The sequence below is a fragment of the Xenopus laevis genome, chromosome 3S (genome assembly GCF_017654675.1).
Source record: "Xenopus laevis strain J_2021 chromosome 3S, Xenopus_laevis_v10.1, whole genome shotgun sequence".
Classification (NCBI taxonomy): Eukaryota; Metazoa; Chordata; class Amphibia; order Anura; family Pipidae; genus Xenopus; species Xenopus laevis.
The window spans coordinates 124,417,900-124,440,732 of NC_054376.1; the positions used below are offsets into that span (position 1 = coordinate 124,417,900).

Below are 22,833 nucleotides of genomic sequence, written 5' to 3' on the forward strand. Positions count from 1 at the left end.
GCTATTGTTAGCAGCAAGCAGGGGATACAACTCGATTGTGCCTCATGCTCTGTTGTAGTTCATATTTGTGTTATGGATTCGTCATGTCTGGCCCAACAAAATGGCTGCCAGTTTACCACATACACAGAGCTGTGGTGTTTTCACTCTGCAGGAGTTCAGCACTGCTCTCCATCCCATTGCCCTGTTCCTCTCCCTCTCTTGTCATTCATAATTTGCATGCTGCGATAGTCCCTATTGTTCCCTGTGACTGTAATTCCTGTTTATTGTCCCCTTACAGTAGCTGAGAGCTGTGATTGGACCTAATGTCCCCCTGCTCCTAGAATAGTTTGGCTTTGAAATGGAATAAGAATGCCCAGGACCGGATTGGCTTAGGTCATTCTCCACGGGGAGACTCATTTATTTGCATATTTCCATTTATTATAGGCAACAGCGAAAGTAACTCTATTAAAACGTACTCTTGTGCAAAGACTCCACTGAAACAGTGCCCTCTTGTGACTGCACCCTGCAATAACTCTCAGGCACAGGAGAACCCATGAAAATTATTGTTTTGTCACTCAGAATGATGTTTTTTTTGGCCTTTCTAAGCTTCCTTATCTCACTCACTCTGCTAATGAATCCGACAAAGGACTATAAATCATGTAATGATTAGAGATGTCGCGAACTGTTCGCCGGCGAACTTGTTCGCGCGAACATCGGGTGTTCGCGCTCGCCGGAAGTTCGCGAACGTCGCGCGACGTTCGCCATTTTGGGTTCGCCATTGTTGGCGCTTTTTTTTGCCCTCTCACCCCAGACCAGCAGGTACATGGCAGCCAATCAGGAAGCTCTCCCCTGGACCACTCCCCTTCCCTATAAAAACCGAAGCCCTGCAGCGTTTTTTCACTCTGCCTGTGTGTGCTGAAGAGATAGTGTAGGGAGAGAGCTGCTGCCTGTTAGTGATTTCAGGGACAGTTGAAAGTTTGCTGGCTAGTAATCGTTTTGATACTGCTCTGTTATTGGAGGGACAGAAGTCTGCAGGGGTTTGAGGGACATTTAAGCTTAGGTAGCTTTGCTGGCTAGTAATCTACCTTCTACTGCAGTGCTCTGTATGTAGCTGCAGTGGGCAGCTGTCCTGCTTCTGATCTCATCTGCTGACTGCTGCAATAACAGTAGTCCTTGTAAGGACTGCTTTTATTTATTTTTTGTGTTGTTTTACTACTACTACTACTACTACTACTACTATAAGAGCCCAGTGCTATTAGTCTAGCAGTGTTGGGGAGTGGGACTGGTGTGCTAATCTGCTGCTCCTAGTAGTTCAGCAGCACCAACTTTAATTTTTTTTTTTAATATTCATTTTTTTTTATTTTACTTTTTTTTATTTTACTACCGCTGTAGTAGTGTATAAGTTGACCTTTTAGGCATTATTTGCCCTGTAGGCATTATTTGCACACTGTTTTCTTCAACCCGCCATCGAGCTGTGTGACCTTGTTCACATTCTGTCTAAATATCCATAATATTACCGTCTCCAGAAAAAACACCGGAGTCACTTTTTTCAAGCAGCCATAATATATTTTACGTAATCCGTATCCACCGCTGTAGTAGTGTATACGTTGGCCTTGTAGGCATTATTTGCACACTGTTTTCTTCAACCCGCCATCGAGCTGTGTGACCTTGTTCCCATTCTGTCTAAATATCCATAATATTACCGTCTCCAGAAAAAACACCGGAGTCACTTTTTTCAAGCAGCATTCATATATTTTACGTAATCCGTATCCACCGCTGTAGTAGTGTATACGTTGGCCTTGTAGGCATTATTTGCACACTGTTTTCTTCAACCCGCCATCGAGCTGTGTGACCTTGTTCCCATTCTGTCTAAATATCCATAATATTACCGTCTCCAGAAAAAACACCGGAGTCACTTTTTTCAAGCAGCATTCATATATTTTACGTAATCCGTATCCACCGCTGTAGTAGTGTATACGTTGGCCTTGTAGGCATTATTTGCACACTGTTTTCTTCAACCCGCCATCGAGCTGTGTGAGCTTGTTCACATTTTGTCTAAATATTGATAATATTATCGTCTCTAGAAAAACCACTTGAGTTACTTTTTTTCAAGCAGCATTCATATATTTTACGTAATCCGTATCCACCGCTGTAGTAGTGTATACGTTGACCTTGTAGGCATTATTTGCACACTGTTTTCTTCAACCCGCCATCGAGCTGTGTGAGCTTGTTCACATTTTGTCTAAATATTGATAATATTATCGTCTCTAGAAAAACCACTTGAGTTACTTTTTTTCAAGCAGCATTCATATATTTTACGTAATCCGTATCCACCGCTGTAGTAGTGTATACGTTGACCTTGTAGGCATTATTTGCACACTGTTTTCTTCAACCCGCCATCGAGCTGTGTGAGCTTGTTCACATTTTGTCTAAATATTGATAATATTATCGTCTCTAGAAAAACCACTTGAGTTACTTTTTTTCAAGCAGCATTCATATATTTTACGTAATCCGTATCCACCGCTGTAGTAGTGTATACGTTGACCTTGTAGGCATTATTTGCACAGTGTTTTCTTCAACCCGCCATCGAGCTGTGTGAGCTTGTTCACATTTTGTCTAAATATTGATAATATTATCGTCTCTAGAAAAACCACTTGAGTTACTTTTTTTCAAGCAGCATTCATATATTTTACGTAATCCGTATCCACCGCTGTAGTAGTGTATACGTTGACCTTGTAGGCATTATTTGCACACTGTTTTCTTCAACCCGCCATCGAGCTGTGTGAGCTTGTTCACATTTTGTCTAAATATTGATAATATTATCGTCTCTAGAAAAACCACTTGAGTTACTTTTTTTCAAGCAGCATTCATATATTTTACGTAATCCGTATCCACCGCTGTAGTAGTGTATACGTTGACCTTGTAGGCATTATTTGCACACTGTTTTCTTCAACCCGCCATCGAGCTGTGTGAGCTTGTTCACATTTTGTCTAAATATTGATAATATTATCGTCTCTAGAAAAACCACTTGAGTTACTTTTTTTCAAGCAGCATTCATATATTTTACGTAATCCGTATCCACCGCTGTAGTAGTGTATACGTTGACCTTGTAGGCATTATTTGCACAGTGTTTTCTTCAACCCGCCATCGAGCTGTGTGAGCTTGTTCACATTTTGTCTAAATATTGATAATATTATCGTCTCTAGAAAAACCACTTGAGTTACTTTTTTTCAAGCAGCATTCATATATTTTACGTAATCCGTATCCACCGCTGTAGTAGTGTATACGTTGACCTTGTAGGCATTATTTGCACACTGTTTTCTTCAACCCGCCATCGAGCTGTGTGAGCTTGTTCACATTTTGTCTAAATATTGATAATATTATCGTCTCTAGAAAAACCACTTGAGTTACTTTTTTTCAAGCAGCATTCATATATTTTACGTAATCCGTATCCACCGCTGTAGTAGTGTATACGTTGACCTTGTAGGCATTATTTGCACACTGTTTTCTTCAACCCGCCATCGAGCTGTGTGACCTTGTTCACATTTTGTCTAAATATTGATAATATTATCGTCTCTAGAAAAACCACTTGAGTTACTTTTTTTCAAGCAGCATTCATATATTTTACGTAATCCGTATCCACCGCTGTAGTAGTGTATACGTTGACTTTGTAGGCATTATTTGCACAGTGTTTTCTTCAACCCGCCATCTAGCTGTGTGTATTATCGTTTCCAGAAAAACCAACTGAGTTTTTGTTGTTGTTGTTGTTTTTTTAAAAATAATGCCAGGCAAAGGCAGGCCGCCACGCAGAGGCCGTGCTAGGGGCCGTGCTGCTATGCAATCCTGTGGCCCTAGCAAATTTCCCAGTTTTAAAAAGCCAATGACCCTGAACTCCCAAAATGCTGAAGAGGTAGTTGACTGGCTTACACAGCACACCCCATCCTCTACCGTTTCTAACTTTACCACAACATCCTCCTCATCCTCCACTGCTATGGCCACCCCACGTAACACTTCCTCCACCACCGGTGCCCCTTCTTCACTGGGGTCAGAGGAGTTATTTTCCAATGAGTTTCTTGAACTGAGTAATGCGCAACCATTATTGCCAGAAGAAGATGAAGGAGATGAGGACCTTACACCAGATTTAATTCTGGCAGAGAACACGATAGAGATGGACATAATGAGTGATGAGGAGGAGGTCCCCGCTGCTGCTTCCTTCTGTGATGTGTCAGAAGAAATTGATGCATCTGAGGAGAATGATGATGAGGAGATTGATGTTTTGTGGGTGCCTAGTAGAAGAGAGCAAGAGGAGGGTAGTTCAGATGGAGAGACGGAGAGTCAGAGAGGCAGTAGGAGAATAAGACTTAGAAGAAGCAGGGAGGACAGCCCGCAGGGATCAGCAGGGCAACAACATGTATCGGCACCTGTGTTCAGCCGGCCAACGCACCCGCCATTGCCGCCAATACCGCCAACTCCGCCAACTTCTACTGTTACCGCCAGATCGCACACTTCCAAAAAGTCAGCAGTGTGGGATTTTTTTAATGTGTGTGCCTCTGACAAAAGCATTGTAATTTGCAATGAGTGCAGTCAGAAACTGAGCCTTGGTAAGCCCAACAGCCACATAGGTACAACTTCTATGCGAAGGCACATGAGCGGCAAGCACAAAGCACTTTGGGAGCAACACCTCAAAGGCAACAGGCAAACTAAAAGCCACACTCCTTCTGGTCCAGCATCTTACTGCTCTACCTCTGCTCTCCTTGACCCGTCTGAACCACCCTCCACTCCGCCTTCCACCTTGACCACCTGTTCCCATTCCCAGTCATCTGCCACCAGCCAAGTTTCTGTGAAGGCCATGTTTGAGCGTAAGAAGCCAATGTCTGACTGTCACCCCCTTGCCCGGCGTCTGACAGCTGGCTTGTCTGCACTCTTAGCCCGCCAGCTTTTACCATACCAGCTGGTGGACTCTGAGGCCTTCCGCAAATTTGTAGCAATTGGGACACCGCAGTGGAAGGTACCCAGCCGCAATTTTTTTTCTAAAAAGGGAATACCACACCTGTACCAACATGTGCAGAGCCAAGTTACCGCATCTCTGTCACTTAGTGTTGGGCCAAAGGTCCATATGACTACTGACGCATGGTCCTCCAAGCATGGTCAGGGCAGGTATGTCACCTACACTGCCCACTGGGTGAACTTGGTAATGGCTGGGAAGCAGGGAATGGGTAGCTCAACAACAACAGTGGAGTTGGTGTCACCGCCACGGATTGCACGCGGTTCTGCCACCACCTCTACTCCTCCATCGCTCTCTACCTCGTCTTCTTCTTCTTCTTACTCTGCTGCTGGGTCCTCCTTCTCCTCCTCCACACCTGTGCACCCCCAGCTCCCCCTAGGCTATTCGACGTGCCAGGTACGCCGTTGTCACGCTGTCTTGGGGATGACGTGCCTGGAAAGCAAAAACCATACCGGATCTGTACTCCTGTCATCTCTGCAGTCACAGGCCGATCGGTGGCTGACCCCACACCAACTGCAGATCGGAAAAGTGGTGTGTGACAATGGAAGCAATCTGTTGGCAGCGTTGAGACTAGGCAATTTAACACATGTGCCCTGCATGGCACATGTGTTAAATTTAATAGTCCAACGTTTTGTCTCCAAGTACCCAGGATTCCAGGACGTTCTCACCCAGTCCAGAAAGGTGTCGGCCCATTTCAGACGTTCCTACACAGCCATGGCACGCCTTGCTGACATTCAGCAGCGCTACAACATGCCAGTCAGGCGTTTGATTTCTGACAGCCAGACTCGCTGGAATTCAACGCTCCTTATGTTGGAACGTCTGCTGCAACAACAAAGGGCCGTCAACGAGTACCTTTTTGAACTGGGTGGTAGGACTGGATCTGCACAGCTGGGGATTTTTTTCCCCCGTTACTGGGTGCTTATGCGCGATGCCTGCAGGCTCATGCGACCTTTTGAAGAGGTGACAAATATGGTCAGTCGCACCGAAGGCACCATCAGCGACCTAATACCCTTCGCTTTCTTCCTGGAGCGTGCCGTGCGACGAGTGACAGATGAGGCTGTAGACCAGCGTGACGAGGAGCTGGAAGCGCACGATTTCTGGTCGGAATCACCAGAACGAACCCAGGCACCTGCTGCAACGCAGGGAGAGGTGCCAGAAGTGGAGTCAGAGGAGGAAGGTGGCTTTGTGGAGGAGGGAGGAGGAGGACCAACAGGAGCAGGCTTCCCAGGGGGCTAGTGGTGACCTTTTGGGGACCCCTGGTCTTGTACGTGGCTGGGGGGAGGAGACCGTGGATGATGCAGTCCTTGATAATGAGGAAGCGGAGATGGATAGCTCTGCATCCAACCTTGTGAGAATGGGGTCTTTCATGCTGTCATGCCTGTTGAAGGACCCCCGTATCAAGAGGCTTAAGGAGAAGGACCTGTACTGGGTCGCAACGCTACTAGACCCTCGGTACAAGCATAAAGTGTCAGAAATGTTACCAACATACCACAAGTCCGAAAAGATGCGGCATTTACAAACCAGCCTGCAAAACATGTTGTACAATGCTTTTAAGGGTGATGTCACTTCAGGAACTCATCAACATTCCAGGGGCAGAGGTGCCAGTAATCCTGCCACGAGCACACCTGCAAGGACAAAGCCCTTTGGCCAGTCTGTAACGTCAGACATGCAAATGTTTTTCTGTCCAAGGCAGCGCCACAACCCTTCTGGATCCACCCTCAAAGAACGCCTCGACCGGCAGGTAGCGGACTACCTGGCATTAACTGCAGATATCGACACTCTGAGGAGCGATGAACCCCTGGACTACTGGGTGCGCAGGCTTGATCTGTGGCCAGAGCTGTCACAATTTGCCATGAACCTCTTGTCTTGCCCAGCCTCAAGTGTGCTCTCAGAAAGGACCTTCAGTGCAGCAGGAGGGATTGTAACTGAGAAGAGAACTCGCCTAGGTCACAAAAGTGTCGATTACCTGACCTTTATTAAAATGAATGAGGGGTGGATCTCGGAGGGTTACTGCACGCCGGAAGACTTGTTCTGACTTCTATGCAGCTGTCCTTCTCTTCAAGCCTCATGACTCCACACACAGCTGTCCTTTAGCGTCCTCCTCCTCCCTCCGCCACCGTTACAAACTAGGGTGCAAACCCTACTGGTTTAATTTTTTCTGGCCTCTGTGCTTCAGTGGCTGCAACCAAAAAAACTGGGCAAACAATGTCTACAAGGTCAACGTATGGCAAAAAATGACTATTTTCAGCATTTATATGGCATATTTTTTCTGGCAACTGTGCTTCAGTGGCTGCGTCCAAAAAAATGCATATTTTCTGCATTTATATGGCATAATTTTTCTGGCAACTGTGCTTCAGTGGCTGCGACCAAAAAAATGCATATTTTCTGCATTTATATGGCATAATTTTTCTGGCCTCTGTGCTTCAGTGGCTGCAACCAAAAAAATTTATATTTTCAGCATTTATATGGCATAATTTTTCTGGCCTCTGTGCTTCAGTGGCTGCAACCAAAAAAATTTATATTTTCAGCATTTATATGGCATAATTTTTCTGGCAACTGTGCTTCAGTGGCTGCGACCAAAAAAATTACTATTTTCAGCATTTATATGGCATATTTTTTCTGGCCTCTGTGCTTCAGTGGCTGCGGCCAAAAAAACTGGGCAAACAATGCCTACAAGGTCAACGACGTTGACCTTGTAGGCATTGTTTGCCCAGTTTTTTTGGCCGCAGCCACTGAAGCACAGAGGCCAGAAAAAATATGCCATATAAATGCTGAAAATAGTAATTTTTTGCCATACGTTGACTCAACGTATATGGCAAAAAATGACTATTTTCAGCATTTATATGGCATATTTTTTCTGGCAACTGTGCTTCAGTGGCTGCGACCAAAAAAATGCATATTTTCTGCATTTATATGGCATAATTTTTCTGGCCTCTGTGCTTCAGTGGCTGCAACCAAAAAAATTTATATTTTCAGCATTTATATGGCATAATTTTTCTGGCAACTGTGCTTCAGTGGCTGCGACCAAAAAAATGCATATTTTCTGCATTTATATGGCATAATTTTTCTGGCCTCTGTGCTTCAGTGGCTGCAACCAAAAAAATTTATATTTTCAGCATTTATATGGCATAATTTTTCTGGCAACTGTGCTTCAGTGGCTGCGTCCAAAAAAACTGGGCAAACAATGTCTACAAGGTCAACGTATGGCGAAAAATTACTATTTTCAGCATTTATATGGCATATTTTTCTGGCAACTGTGCTTCAGTGGCTGCGTCCAAAAAAACTGGGCAAACAATGCCTACAAGGTCAACGTATGGCAGTTGTTTAAAGAGAACAGTAGATTACTAGCCAGCAAAGCTACCTAAGCTAAAATGTCCCTCAAATCCCTGCAGACTTCTGTCCCTCCAATACAGAGCAGTATCAAGCAGATTACTAGCCAGCAAGCTTACTATCATCTGTCCCTGAAATCACTAACAGCTCTCCCCCTACACTATCTCTTCCAAGCACACACAGGCAGATTTTTCAGATACATTTTTGCCCTTGATCCCCCTCTGGCATGCCACTGTCCAGGTCGTTGCACCCTTTAAACAACTTTAAAATCATTTTTCTGGCCAGAAATGTCTTTTCTAGATGTTAAAGTTCGCCTTCCCATTGAAGTCTATGGGGTTCGCGAACCGTTCGCGAACCGCTCGCATTTTTGCGCAAGTTCGCGAATATGTTCGCGAACTTTTTTTCCGACGTTCGCTACATCCCTAGTAATGATGTTAACATTGGGTTTCCAATAAGATTATGAGTGCCAGCATTTAACTCAGTGATTATTTATGCTAGGCTTTATGATTTTATATATATATATTATCCCACAGCACCAGCACTCAGATCAGTGTATAACAGGTGGTGCACGATCAAAGTTGTAATATGTAAATCTATTGAATAAATACTATTTTCTTCATCTACAACGATGTGAGTGCTGATCCTCTTTATACTATATATATATATATATATATATATATATATATATATATATATATATATATATATATATACAGTATATATATAAAGCATCACATTAATAAAAAAAAACCCTCCCCCATACTGACTCTTCCAGCCTGACTGACCCCTTTTCTCCTATTCAGTGAGTCACAGCCATTGGGTCACTCTACCTTAACTTTCCCTTTCCCTAACCCTAATTTCTTATTTAATAAGAGCAGCTGCTTGAGCATGCTACACTCTTCCTCCCACTAACACTCCAGGGAAAATGCCCCCATAATTAGCCAGAGAGAGAAGACAGATGGCTGAGTGCTTTTTTGTCTCTTGAGCCCCCGCCTCCCTATTCATGGCAGCCCCCCCTCCCACCAAAGGCCATGTTGTATTTGAATGACAATAGAATATAAAAGAACTCATTCCCTTCCATCAATCCTGACCTGCTGCTTCTGAGTATATTGTGTGACCTTAAGAGGGGTTTGCGGGCGAGTTCGAGGGCATCTGTCAAATGTGCCTTCTGGCAGGGTGCTGGGAGTCATATCTGATTTCTGCCAGGGAAGGGATTCAATCTGTTGGAGCCACTAGCACGCAAGCATTTATAATTCCTGTCAAATCAGTATAAGGATATAAATCTCAGTAAGTCTGACCCGATTGTGACATCATATGCTTCCAAACTGGAATGTTACATAATAACATGGGTCGGTACCTTACGGTAGGGCAGGTATATATAATGGAGGCTCAAGGGCATTTATCTATATCAGCCATATGCATTTCCATATTATCCTTATCAGCAGAAATCATGTGCTCTCATAGGCTTCTTATATAGATGCACAATAACAATACAAGTCATGTTCACTCCTTATCAGTACAAACCATGTGCATAGTAACACACTACTTATTAATACCACCAGTGGCATCACTTCTGGGGCCCACAGCAAATTGAAGGGCCCCAAACCGCTGGTAAATTGACATGTTCTACCAAGAGATTTTGAAATTGTTCATTAATTTGGGCCTTACTGGGCTGTCTATAGGAACTGCAGGGTCTGCTTCCTCTGTAGTTACACCTTGAAGTAACCACCCAAGAGCATAGAAACATGATCCTTATCAGTAGCAGCCATGTGCATAGTAACTTGATTGTATTAGTGCAAACCAAGCACATAGCAACATGATCATTATCACAGCCATGTGCATAGTAACATGATCTTTATCAGTACTCATACTCTGCTATACCTACACAGTGTTAGGACATAACACAGGCAGATTGGCACAGGTCTGCATCACATGTAGTATCCCATCAGGGTGTTGATATGCATTATTATTATTATTATGCACAGTGGGGCTGATTCCTATGGGATTAAAGCCAAGCTGAATATATTTATATATATTGCATGAAATATTTACCTTGATGGTCTTAGTCTGCAGTTTCAGCCCATTCAGGGTATTTATTGCTTTATCTGCATCATTTGGGTCGACATAATTTACAAATCCGTACCCCAAGCTTTGACCTGGAAGGAAGAGGAAAGAGGTTATTGTTTTGGCCTCATATATGAGCGAACAAACCAATGGATTAATCAGGAGTGACCAAATTTGGAGACAATATTGGCCTGTATCTGGCCAGATCAAAAGCATATTCACAACTGGAGGTTTATATAACAGACATGTTACATGGATAAGCACTGGGACTGGGACAAAACAGATCCCCCTTCTGTTGTCTAAGGAATGGCAATATAATGTAGTGTTCCCCTGCACTGGTACAACTGGTATGTTTGCTTTAGAAACTCTACTATAGTTTATATAAACAAGCTGCTGTGTAGCCATGGGTCAGCCATTCAATCACAGGATACACAGTAGATAACAGATAAGTACTACTATAGTTTATATAAACAAGCTGCTGTGTAGCCATGGGGGCAGCCATTCAAGCACAGGATACACAGTAGATAACAGATAAGTTCTGAAGAATCCCATTGTATTCTACAGAACTTATCTGCTGTGTCTCCTGTGTCTTTTCTCCTTTGCTGCTTTTAATGGCTGCCTCCATGGCTACACAACAGTTTGTTTATATAAATTATAGTAGTACTTATCTGTTATCTGCTGTGTATCCTGTGCTTGAATGGCTGCACCCATTGCTACACAGCAGCTTGTTTATATAAACTATAGTAGTACTTATCGGTTATCTACTGTGTATCCTGTGCTTGAATGGCTGCCCCCATGGCTACACAGCAGCTTGTTTATATAAACTACAGTAGTACTTATCTGTTATCTGCTGTGTATCCTGTGCTTGAATGGCTGCACCCATTGCTACACAGCAGCTTGTTTATATAAACTATAGTAGTACTTATCGGTTATCTACTGTGTATCCTGTGCTTGAATGGCTGCCCCCATTGCTACACAGCAGCTTGTTTATATAAACTATAGTAGTACTTATCGGTTATCTACTGTGTATCCTGTGCTTGAATGGCTGCCCCCATGGCTACACAGCAGCTTGTTTATATAAACTATAGTAGTACTTATCTGTTATCTACTGTGTATCCTGTGCTTGAATGGCTGCCCCCATGGCTACACAGCAGCTTGTTTATATAAACTATAGTAGTACTTATCTGTTATCTACTGTGTATCCTGTGCTTGAATGGCTGCCCCCATGGCTACACAGCAGCTTGTTTATATAAACTATAGTAGTACTTATCTGTTATCTACTGTGTATCCTGTGCTTGAATGGCTGCCCCCATGGCTACACAGCAGCTTGTTTATATAAACTATAGTAGAGTTTCTGAAGCAAATACACCTGTTTTACCAGTGCAGCACGACAGTGTTTGTGTTACTGCTAATTTAAAAATTCACAATGTTCATGGCAAGGCTGCAATGAACATAGGTAGAAGGGTATTTAGGAAGCTTGAAGAGACATACTGATGGATTCATTTTCAGGCAGTATAAAGTTATTGGGTTCTTCCACATCATTAGGTTACAGCATTACCTGGGAGCCATAGGTGCTGTTCAAGATATTAAAGCTAATTTCAGAATTATAGCCCCATAGAACAGACAGGCATTGGACATGTAGCACCCTGATATTCCATCTGAAAGGCAGACACCATAAGTATATTATTTTAACCGTATATCTGCCATTGGTTAGCATTGGTTTCCACTCATGAACTTAGCTAACCAATCAGTGCTCAGTACGTGAGGTCAAGAACAATCTTTCTGATGTGATTCCTCAGAATGGGAGAGCCTAGTTTCTTTCACAGCAAGGACTGACTGTATGGGAAGGTGGGTTACAACAAAACCAAATGTTCTTTCCTCTTCCCCAACATGAGGAGGTTCTGCAGTTCCTCAGACATGAAAAGAAGAGCCAATACCTGTGATTTTGTCCCTGACCAGCTTGCAGGACTCAATCTCTCCTATGCTGCCAAAAAGGCTCTTAAATTCCTCCTGGGTCATGTTCTGAGGGAGGTAGTTGACAATCAGGTTGGTTTTGCTGTCATCGGGTTCCCCGTTGGTGCCATTGAGGATACCTGCACTTCCTGGCCCATTATTGGCCTGGGTCTCCATGGTGCTGATTATCTGCTGGAGAGAAGAGGAGAAGGGGGGAGAGGAGCAAGTCAGGGCTCATTCATATCTCATAAGTGGATTTCCACATCAACTGTAATGAACAAACTGGGGCCAATTGCTATAACTTCCCAATACGATTACATTGTCGATGTCATCAATCCCTGTTCTGTGATGTCATTATATATATATATATATATATATATATATATATATATATATATATATTTACATATACATATATTACAATATTGCATTGTGTATGATATCATAGAATTCTATAACCTGATGTTATATATGTATCTCAGTCATCCCTTTACACATCCCACCACAACAATGTTAAAGCAGGGTACTGGCGACAGGGAGTCTCACATCCATATAAATGCAATTGCAGTTAATAAACACACATTTTGTATCAACACTTATTAAACTTATTAAACATGCATGAAACAATCAGACTGTCATTTTGTGAAAAATATACATTAGTATGTAAGATGTACCCTGTACTTAAGCTGCTTATGCCATAAATATATAGGAAATAATGAGGATATTAGAAGTCACTGAGGGGTTCTTGGACCATATAAAGGCACAAGGCTGCAGACTGAGTTATACAGGGAACTCTGAGTATCACTCATGTATTATAAGGGATAATGTACCCCCTACTGTAAATGATAAGGATATTAGAAGTCACTGAGGGGTTGTTCTGTGACCATATAAAGGCACAAAGCTGCAGGCTGAGTTATACAGGGAACTCTGAGTATCACTCATGTATTATAAGGGATAATGTACCCCCTACTGTAAATGATAAGGATATTAGAAGTCACTGAGGGGTTGTTCTGTGACCATATAAAGACACAAGGCTGCAGGCTGAGTTATACAGGGAACTCTGAGTATCACTCATGTATTATAAGGGATAATGTACCCCTACTGTAAATGATAAGGATATTAGAAGTCACTGAGGGGTTCTTGGACCATATAAAGGCACAAAGCTGCAGGCTGAGTTAGAAAGGTCAAGGAATTCCATGAAGGTGACTTTTTTTCTTATATTTTACAGCAGGGTTTATTATTGTTTTATAATACCCAATTCTAACTGATGACATCATTACGAACCTTTATAAAGATATATTTTACAGTATATGTATTGTTCTTGATTATTATATATTTGTATTTATGTCTGGGTGCTTTACTATAAACCCCCTATCTTGTTTAAGCTAATTTGTAAGGGTTATATGGAGCAGGCACAGCTAACGTGACCCAGATCTGTCCAGATTTAGTCACTTTTTTTCAGACTCCATGAGAATGCCATTCATGAGCAATCCCTGCATAAAGGACCAGTGCAGAAAGAGAGTCGGATCGAGGAGGAAGGAGGGGGTGATGGGGCAGCATCTGTCTAGCAAGAAATGTGTCCTGTAATTAGCAAGGCAGCCTGGGATAAGCAGGGCGACTTTAACAAGATTTTAGCAGCATTTTGTATTAACGACCCTTCTCATGTACCCGGATGGGATTAAAGTAGGGCAATGGAGGCTAAAGCTTTAAACCCATTACAAAATTTCTCTGTGGCTGGGATTTCTGGCAGAGTAAGAGTTAAGGACTTTCATTGTTTATTATCCCAATAAATAAGACCCCCCCCCCCCCGAGTGGATTCAGGCTGCTTTTAATTGGCCTACGAAGATCCCTCTGCAAAGAATTGCAGGAAACTAATGAACTTTGCAAATCAGACTTCAATGGCCAATGGCATATATATGTGTGTGACCGAACCAGGGCTAGACCCTGATAGAGAGTCCTAGGGGCCCCCCAGGAAGCCAGCTGACACTTATGCAACTACATGACAGGAAGCTGGCAGTTGCGTAGGGAGATGAGCAATGGGGCATTGCATAAGCAACACAACATCCTACAGTAGATTGGAGTTATATAGAGAAGGTTAGCGCAGCAGAGAAAGATTGTGATACTTTAAATGAGTGTTACCCAATACAAGGATCTTCAGCTTTCGTTGAAGTACAATAAGCAGTGTTTCTGACAACCTTCAAGAGTCATATCTTTTACATTATATTCAGCCATATACACCGCACAAGCAGTATTTCCCCCCACTGCTACTATAGGCATCATCTCTCCCTACTATACCTGCAATCCTACAGTCACACTGCCTTCCCAGAGACTATTATCCACTGTTACTATAGGCACCATCTCTCCCTACTATACCTGCTATCCCACAGTCACACTCCCTTCCCAGAGACTATTATCCACTGTTACTATAGGCACCATCTCTCCCTACTATACCTGCTATCCCACAGTCACACTCCCTTCCCAGAGACTATTATCCACTGTTACTATAGACACCATCTCTCCCTACTATACCTGCTATCCCACAGTCACACTCCCTTCCCAGAGACTATTATCCACTGTTACTATAGGCACCATCTCTCCCTACTATACCTGCTATCCCACAGTCACACTCCCTTCCCAGAGACTATTATCCCACTGTTACTATAGACACCATCTCTCCCTACTATACCTGCTATCCTACAGTCACACTGCCTTCCCAGAGACTATTATCCACTGTTACTATAGGCACCATCTCTCCCTACTATACCTGCTATCCCACAGTCACATTCCCTTCCCAGAGACTATTATCCACTATTACTATAGGCACAATCTCTCCCTACTATACCTGCTATCCCACAGTCACACTCCCTTCCCAGAGACTATTATTCACTGTTACTATAGACACCATCTCTCCCTACTATACCTGCTATCCCACAGTCACACTCCCTTCCCAGAGACTATTATCCCACTGTTACTATAGGCACCATCTCTCCCTACTATACCTGCTATCCCACAGTCACACTCCCTTCCCAGAGACTATTATCCACTGTTACTATAGGCACCATCTCTCCCTACTATACCTGCTATCCCACAGTCACACTCCCTTCCCAGGCACTATTATCCCACTGCTATAAAATAAACTGTCTTTGTTATGATTTGGATTGTGTTTGTGATAAATGTAACACTTCTATGCAATACTTGCATTGCATAGAAGTGTTACAGAATTTGTATAGACTAATTTAATATAGCGGTGCTTTGTACAGGGCATATTCAGTAGCCAAGAATGTTCCTTCCCATCCCCCTATTCCACATTTCTATCTCCTCTGAAGACATCTGCCTTAAAGGTCCTATAGGCCTGAGGCCTTGTGAGCCTGTTGTCATGGATACCAAGCATCCTATGTATAGAAGCAGCAAGACCACCACCTCCTCCCAAACCCAGCTGAACCCCATTCACAGAAGACCACGAGGAGAGTTAGAAAGTAAAGAATAAGCAAGACAAAGAGAAAGCAAGGGCTGCAGCTGAGGGGAAAGAGACGAGATAGAATGTAGATAGAGATGTAAAGGGGTGGGTGGGGCAATGGCAGAGATTTCCCATCACAATGGTTCTTTCAGGTCCAGTGAGATCTCTGTGCCTGACACCGGCGCTCCATAGACTCTTTAATATCTGTATCAACAATACCCTTGCCTTTTGTTTGGTGGGAAGCCTGGCACTACCACTATCTACCGGGCGTGGAAAGAGAAAACTGACACTGGAAGTTCTGTAGCAAAATGGTCAAACGTTTTCCCCGGTACAGTAACCTATGCCACCCAATAAGATGCTGCTTTGGCCTCTACTTTAACTCCACTAGGCCAGTCCATGCCATCTGCTAATTGATTGCAATGGGCAAATGTTTGTTCTTGTCCTACAACATCTATTGTTTTACTTTTGCTTCACAGATTCTTCACCGGTGAGCAGACCTCGTGCTCCAATGGCAGCTACACTAACTGGAACATTAAAAATATATATATGTTGTTTTAATGTACTAGTGTGTGTGTATATCTTTGTCGTGTATATAGTACATTTCAGGGTGTATGTGTCTCTGCCCACACTGTCTGCCTTGTTTCAGTTAATATGGCATATCTGCTAGAGACTAAAAATATCCTAGGTGTGTGTAAACCTGGCTCACAAAAATAGCTGCTCCCTCCTTGTACACCAGCGGGGAGATCTTAGAAGCGAGGGGGGACAGGCAGAGAGGAGGAGGAGGAGCAGAGCGAAGGAGAGAAAGGATAATGAAACAGCAGCTTCATAAAACAACAGTGTGCAGATAGGCACCAGCAGAGATGCAAATATGCTGCATATCTAATATAATTCAATACAATTAGTGCTGATTTGGTTACTGGTTACTGGAACAGTCGCAAGTTATCTATCTGCGACCCAGGACCCAAAAATCTAATTGTAAGCCTTATGGTCCTGGGCTGATGGTGAAAACACACCCTGTATATAATACACAAAAAAACTGAAGCTTATTAATAACTCTTAATGATGTCATCGGCTCTTAGTGATGTCACTTGAGTCACAGCAGTTGTATTATATTTCCTACTTTAAGGGCAGAGACACACGCAAAGATTCGGATAATCGCCTCTTCTTCGGCAACTAATTTCCCCGAACTGCCTTGCCGCCGGCTATAATCAAAATTGTCGACGGGATGGCCCTCGGAACACTTTCTCACAAAGAAAGTTCGGGCAACTTTGGAAGATGTAGCGATCCAAGTGCCATCCCGCTGGCAATTTAGATTCTAAATGGCGAGAAGGCTTTTCGGGAGATTAGTTGCCTGAAGAAGAGGCGATTAGTCGCCGGGTGACTAAATCTCCCCAAATCTTCGTGTGTGTCTCTGGCCTAAAGGGGAACTATCTTGAAAATGAAAATTTAATATAAGTTCCATCATACAGAAATAAGAAACTTTCTAAATACAATAAATTAAAATTGCAATTTAAAAATCGGCATTGTGTCTGAAATAATCAAGTTTATCTTCACTTTCCCTCTTTCAGCATCTGTTTTTCTTCATTCTCTCTTCATGCAGCAGTTGGGTGTCAGATATTCATTGACAGTTAGATCCAATATATCTTATAGGGGGGGGCTCCTTTCCTAGCAGATGTATTAGAGCTCACTCAAATAACTGATTCCAGTACAAAAAAGATCTAACAAAATAACTGCCTTTTGCACAAATTCTGCATGTAGAGAGACATGATGTCTGGTGAGTTTAATAGAGTGAGCTCGAATACATCTTCTAGGCAAAAGCAGCCCCCCCCTATAAGATATAGATATTGAATCTAACTGACAATGAATATCTGACACTCAACTGCTGCTTGAAGACAGAATGATGAGAAACATATGCTGAGAGAGGAATAGTGACGATAAACTTGATTATTTCAGAAATGTTGCATTTTTAATTGATTGTATTTAGAAAGTTTATTATTTCAGTATGATGAAGCTTATATTAATTTTTCCTTATTGAGATAGTTCCCCTTCCCCTTTAAATATAATGTCATCTTGCAGTTCTGTGATTATTTTAATGAAGAACAGGGCACATAACTTCTTTAAACAGACAGGTGACTGTGCTAGTGAGGGTTTTCTGCAGGAACAGTCTGTGGAAATCATGTGGCTCTGGCTAAGTGTCATTAAGAGTCTCTTTGCATGCAAAGCTCATTGTGCTGTCTTCTTGTTAGAGAGAGAGGATAATGGTAATTAGTCCAAACAGAACTCTGCAGCTCAATTAGCTCATTTGGCCCTTTTCTAATTGGTAACCTCTGGGAAGCTCAGCAGGAGGGGGTCGCAATTTGAACTCTATAATGGGAAATCTGATTTTATGCTATACCCATCATCAAGTAAATTGATGTGATAAATCCATATTAATATATATTTAATTATTCATTAGTGCAAGGTTTGTCTGCCCTGTTTTTAACATTACTCTACTATAAAAAAAGTTATGATCTAGCTGTCTTTCAATCTGTCTATGGGATCTGTCTCTGCATTTTGCTATGTCACACATTCAGTGTGTTTCTACTGTATATGTGAGCAGACATTTTTTCTATCCACATCTAACCCATCTGCTCCTCCCAATAATCAGCCAAACAAATATCCATCTCACTCTATAACTGCTCCCTATCTTTGCTTTGCTCCTTACTGTACCCCAATCACATTCCATTCCTGTACCCATCCAGGCACCGTACTGCTCTCCATTCCTTTCTCTTACTGTACCCCACCCTCATCTCTTAATGTAAACCATGCCTGTCCTGTACCCAATCCCTATACTTTACTGTACCCAATCCATGTTTCTTCCTATTTCTTACCCCATTGCTGACTTTAAGACCCTTACTGTAACCCATTTCACTCCATTACTTTACACCTTTTATTACCTTCAAAAAATCCACCCCTGTACCTTACTGCTCTCCATATCTTTCCCTTAATCCACATGCTCCTCACTGCTCTCTTTCTATTTCTGTATCATCTCATTCCCTTTTTGTATCATAACTGTCAAATGCCATTCCCTTACTGTAACCCATCCCTGTCCTTTACTGTAGCCCCACCCCTGTCACTTACTACTCCATCTCTGTCCTTTATTGTATTCCATCCCTATTATATACTGTGCCCCATATGTGTCCCTAACTGTACCCAATAAATATCCTTTACTGTAAAGTGGACCCTACCTGTCCCTTACTGTACTCATTATCTGCCCCTTTATCACATCACTATCCCTTCCAATCCCAATTTCCCACTCTATTGCACCCTGTCCCTGCACCTTACTGTGCCCCATGCCAGTCTCTTATTATTCCCTAATGTTGTGCCTACCATTCCATATCCCTGTCCCTCTCTGCACCCCGCCACTGTCTACAACTACACTGCATCTCACCTTAATGTGCAACACAGGCCAGACTATAACAGGCAATGTGCAATACAGGCCAAGTTGCCTCAGGCCATGTGTGCCCCAAAATCTCAGGAGGTGTGTGACCCAAGATCTCAGGAGGCGTGTGACCCAGGATCTCAGGCCGTGTGTGACCCAGGATCTCAGGAGGTGTGCGTGACCCAGGATCTCAGATAGTGTGTGACCCAGGATCTCAAGAGGTGTGTAACCCAAGATCTCAGGAGGTGTGTGATCCAGGATCTCAGGCAGCGTGTAACCCAGGATCTCAGGCCGTGTGTGACCCAGGATCTCAGGAGGTGTGTGTGACCCAGGATCTCAGATAGTGTGTGACCCAGGATCTCAAGAGGTGTGTAACCCAAGATCTCAGGAGGTGTGTGATCCAGGATCTCAGGCAGCGTGTAACCCAGGATCTCAGGCCGTGTGTGACCCAGGATCTCAGGAGGTGTGTGTGACCCAGGATCTCAGATAGTGTGCGACCCAAGATCTCAGACTGTGTGTGACCCAGGATCTCAAATTGTGTGTGACCCAATATCTCAGATAGTGTGTGACCCAAGATCTCAGGCTGTGTGTGACTGGCAATCTGTGAGTTCTGGCAAATGCCAGAGGGGCTGCTATAAGGTCCCATAGAAAGTCAGTATTTGGTGGGCTGGTGGAGGCTGTTTGGGCCTCTATGTGTGCTGATTGGGCCTTTGTGTACCTGAAATGCCAGGGCCTATTTTAAGTCTCAGTCTGGACCTGGACCCAGGATATCAGGCCGTGTGTGACCGAGGATCTCAGATAGTGTGTGACCCAGTATCTCAGGCTGTGTGTGACCCAGGATCTCAGATAGTGTGTGACCCAGGATCTCAGATAGTGTGTGACCCAAGATCTCAGGAGGTGTGTGACCCAGGATCTCAGGCCGTGTGTGACCCAAGATCTCAGATAGTGTGTGACCAAGATCTAAGAAGAAGAAGGACACAGGAACTCAGATAGTATGTGACCCAGGGTCTCAGGAGGTGTGTGACCCAAGATATCAGGCTGTGTGTGACCCAGGATCTCAGATAGTGTGTGACCCAAGATCTAAGATGGTGTGTGACCCAGGATCTCAGGAGGTGTGAAACACCAGACTATTTTAGCTAGTAAGTAATGCTGTTCTAAAGACACATCTTCCCATGATTCATTCATGCATCACATCTTCCTAGCTGACCTTTTGTGTTTTTAAAAGTATTTTGCTACTAAGAGAGGTCACAATGACAGTGTCGTTGGCAATACTGTCTGCAGTGTTCAAAGGGTTCACTACCAAGGTTATATGTAGGGCAAAATGGGTGGGGACTATATTATATCAGTTTATCCAGCTTTCCACATGTTTTTTTGAAATAAAAACAAAAATATAAGGTACCGATGCCCTGCACCATCATTCTGATGCACACACGCATGTTCACCCGTACACGCCCAAAGCCTGACATGTCTACTCTATTGTTCTCAAGAACCTTCTCTCCTCCTTCTCTGCTCCCCCCCCCCGCATGTAGGTCTGTAGGTACCAGCTGGATGTGGGCTGGGTATTTGTGGTATCAGCCCGTGTTTCAGCTCAATATCCAATCATCCACCCATTGTGTGTGACTATATGTGCAGTGAGACACTGAGACCTGTATCTGTCTCTTTTCTCCCAGTTCCATCCGCACACATGTGTCCACTATGCACAGTCTATCATCGGATTATCTACATAGATATCTATCCCTATATCCATCCAAACAATTACTAACAAGCCATCTATTATCTATCTATTATTCTACCATACTTGCCAATTAATCCATAAACCTACCATTCTATCCACTCAATGTATCCCCATCTATCGATCTGTCATCTATATATATATATATATATATATATATATATATATATATATATATATAATATATATATACTTATCCCTCTGCACAAATCTCCAACCCTCTATGTGGCTTACCAGCTATAAATCTTTCAGTCCATCTTTTCCTCTATGTAACTGTCCCGATATCTGGCTGCCTCTGTATGGAACATTCCATCCACCAAACATCCACCCACCCACCATCCATCCATCTTTCTGTCCAATATCTTATGGTCCATCTGATCATCTCTTTGTCTCTCTATCCCTTTGCCCATCCACTATCCACGCCTGTATTATGGCAGTACCACAGTGCACCAAGGACACAGTTTCTCCTTCACCCACCCCCACCCCTGCCCTTCCCTGTGCTGCATTGTAAGACGCATTCAAATCCAAAAAGGGGTTCCCCTGGGATTTTGTCCCTACTCTTCATCCCTTCCCACCTCCAATAAGACCAAACAGAAAATAACCTGCTTCACCTCCTCTTAACCCCTTTATCAAATGCAGCATTAGAATCAGTGGGTAAAAAGAAAGATGGCGGCACTTACAGTCACCATGCTTAGAGAACGTAGGTTGGATCCTGTAGATTTTCGGTTGCGCCTCTCTAGCCTTCTTGTCCCTTTCCTCAGAGTCCTGGCGTCCGAGGTGCGCCTGCCCACCCCGCCGCTCCCCTGCTCCCTCCCGGCGGCCGTCACGGGATCGAATCAGAAAACAGGATTGTGAAAAATAATGGTATCAAAAAACTCCCTCAGCTGGTAAGAAGGGGCAATAATTCCAAAAAATGGTACAAAATTTAGAGAGGTGGGAAGAAATCCCCAAAATAGGAATTAAATATATATAGAAAAGATCAGCGCTGAAGCGGAATTGAGGGACAGTTTCGGTTGTAAATGTGTGTGGGGGGGTCTTTGTCTGGAAAGAGGTGGAGGGGGTAGCAAGATTTTGGAGAAAGGGAAAAGGGAGGGGTAGAAATGGTTCTCCTGGTGCCTTTATCCCAATGTGGTGACACCTCGTTCTCTTGATCAATCTGAACAATCCAGTCCCCCCTCTCTTGTCTTATATACAGTCCTCTGCATGGTGCAGTTCTCTTTTCTATTGGCTGGGAGGCAAGGGGGATGAGAAGAGAAGAGAGGACGGAGGGGGGGGGAGATGTAAATCGCTCCCTCCTCTTTCCTTGTGAATTTTTTTTTCTTACTCCTTTATGTGCTTCAGACCCCCTGAGAAGAGGAACACAGAGGAGGAGACTGTCACACCTGCCAAGCAGCCTTTCTGCTTCTCTTTCCATCCTCCATTGACTCCATCTCTCTCCCCCATAGGCACGTCCTCTCTGCCCCCCCTTCACTCACACACACAGACTCGCATCTTCTTGTATTTATTTTCATCCTCTGCTCTCTCTCTCTCTCTACTCTAGCAATTGCCTTTATTCTCTGCCTGGTGTATTCTTTGTCCTGATTCTTCCCTGTATCTTGCTATACATCAATATTAGAGATTTCTGCTTCCTCACTGTACCTTCCTCTCTCTTCCCAGAGGCTTCATCCATCACTGTCTCTCTCCTTCCTCCTCCCTTGGTCCCTCTGGTACATACGGGCATAGGAGCCACTAACACTAAATATTCATGTACAGTTATTGAAAATCATATATACTGGGATGGCTTTAGGCCAGGGAACACATTCTTATTTGTCTTGGCCTCCCCCAAGTGTAACAAATGGACACCAAGCCACAGGCTATAATTGGTAAAACTCCAAATGTTATGTGGTTTTTGT

General features: G+C 43.4%; 1 protein-coding gene across 9 annotated transcripts in view; it reads right to left on the minus strand.

Moving 5' to 3' along the window:
• Nucleotides 1-22,113, minus strand: part of LOC108703481 (ELAV-like protein 3) — a 36,095-nt gene extending 13,982 nt beyond the window's left edge. For 4 of the 9 annotated variants that reach the window (XM_018239625.2, XM_018239623.2, XM_018239620.2 and 1 more), the window contains exons 1-3: nucleotides 21,622-22,112; nucleotides 12,316-12,523; nucleotides 10,367-10,470 (exon numbers count right to left, since the gene is read on the minus strand). In XM_018239625.2, the coding sequence (XP_018095114.1) occupies nucleotides 10,367-10,470; nucleotides 12,316-12,523; nucleotides 21,622-21,630 (321 nt within the window). In that variant the 5' untranslated portion in view covers nucleotides 21,631-22,112. Of the gene's footprint in view, nucleotides 1-10,366; nucleotides 10,471-12,315; nucleotides 12,524-21,621 lie in introns of all 9 variants that reach the window. The other 5 variants (XM_018239621.2, XM_018239619.2, XM_018239624.2 and 2 more) reach the window with 3 other exon arrangements.
• Between the last annotated feature and the right edge of the window lie 720 nt (nucleotides 22,114-22,833).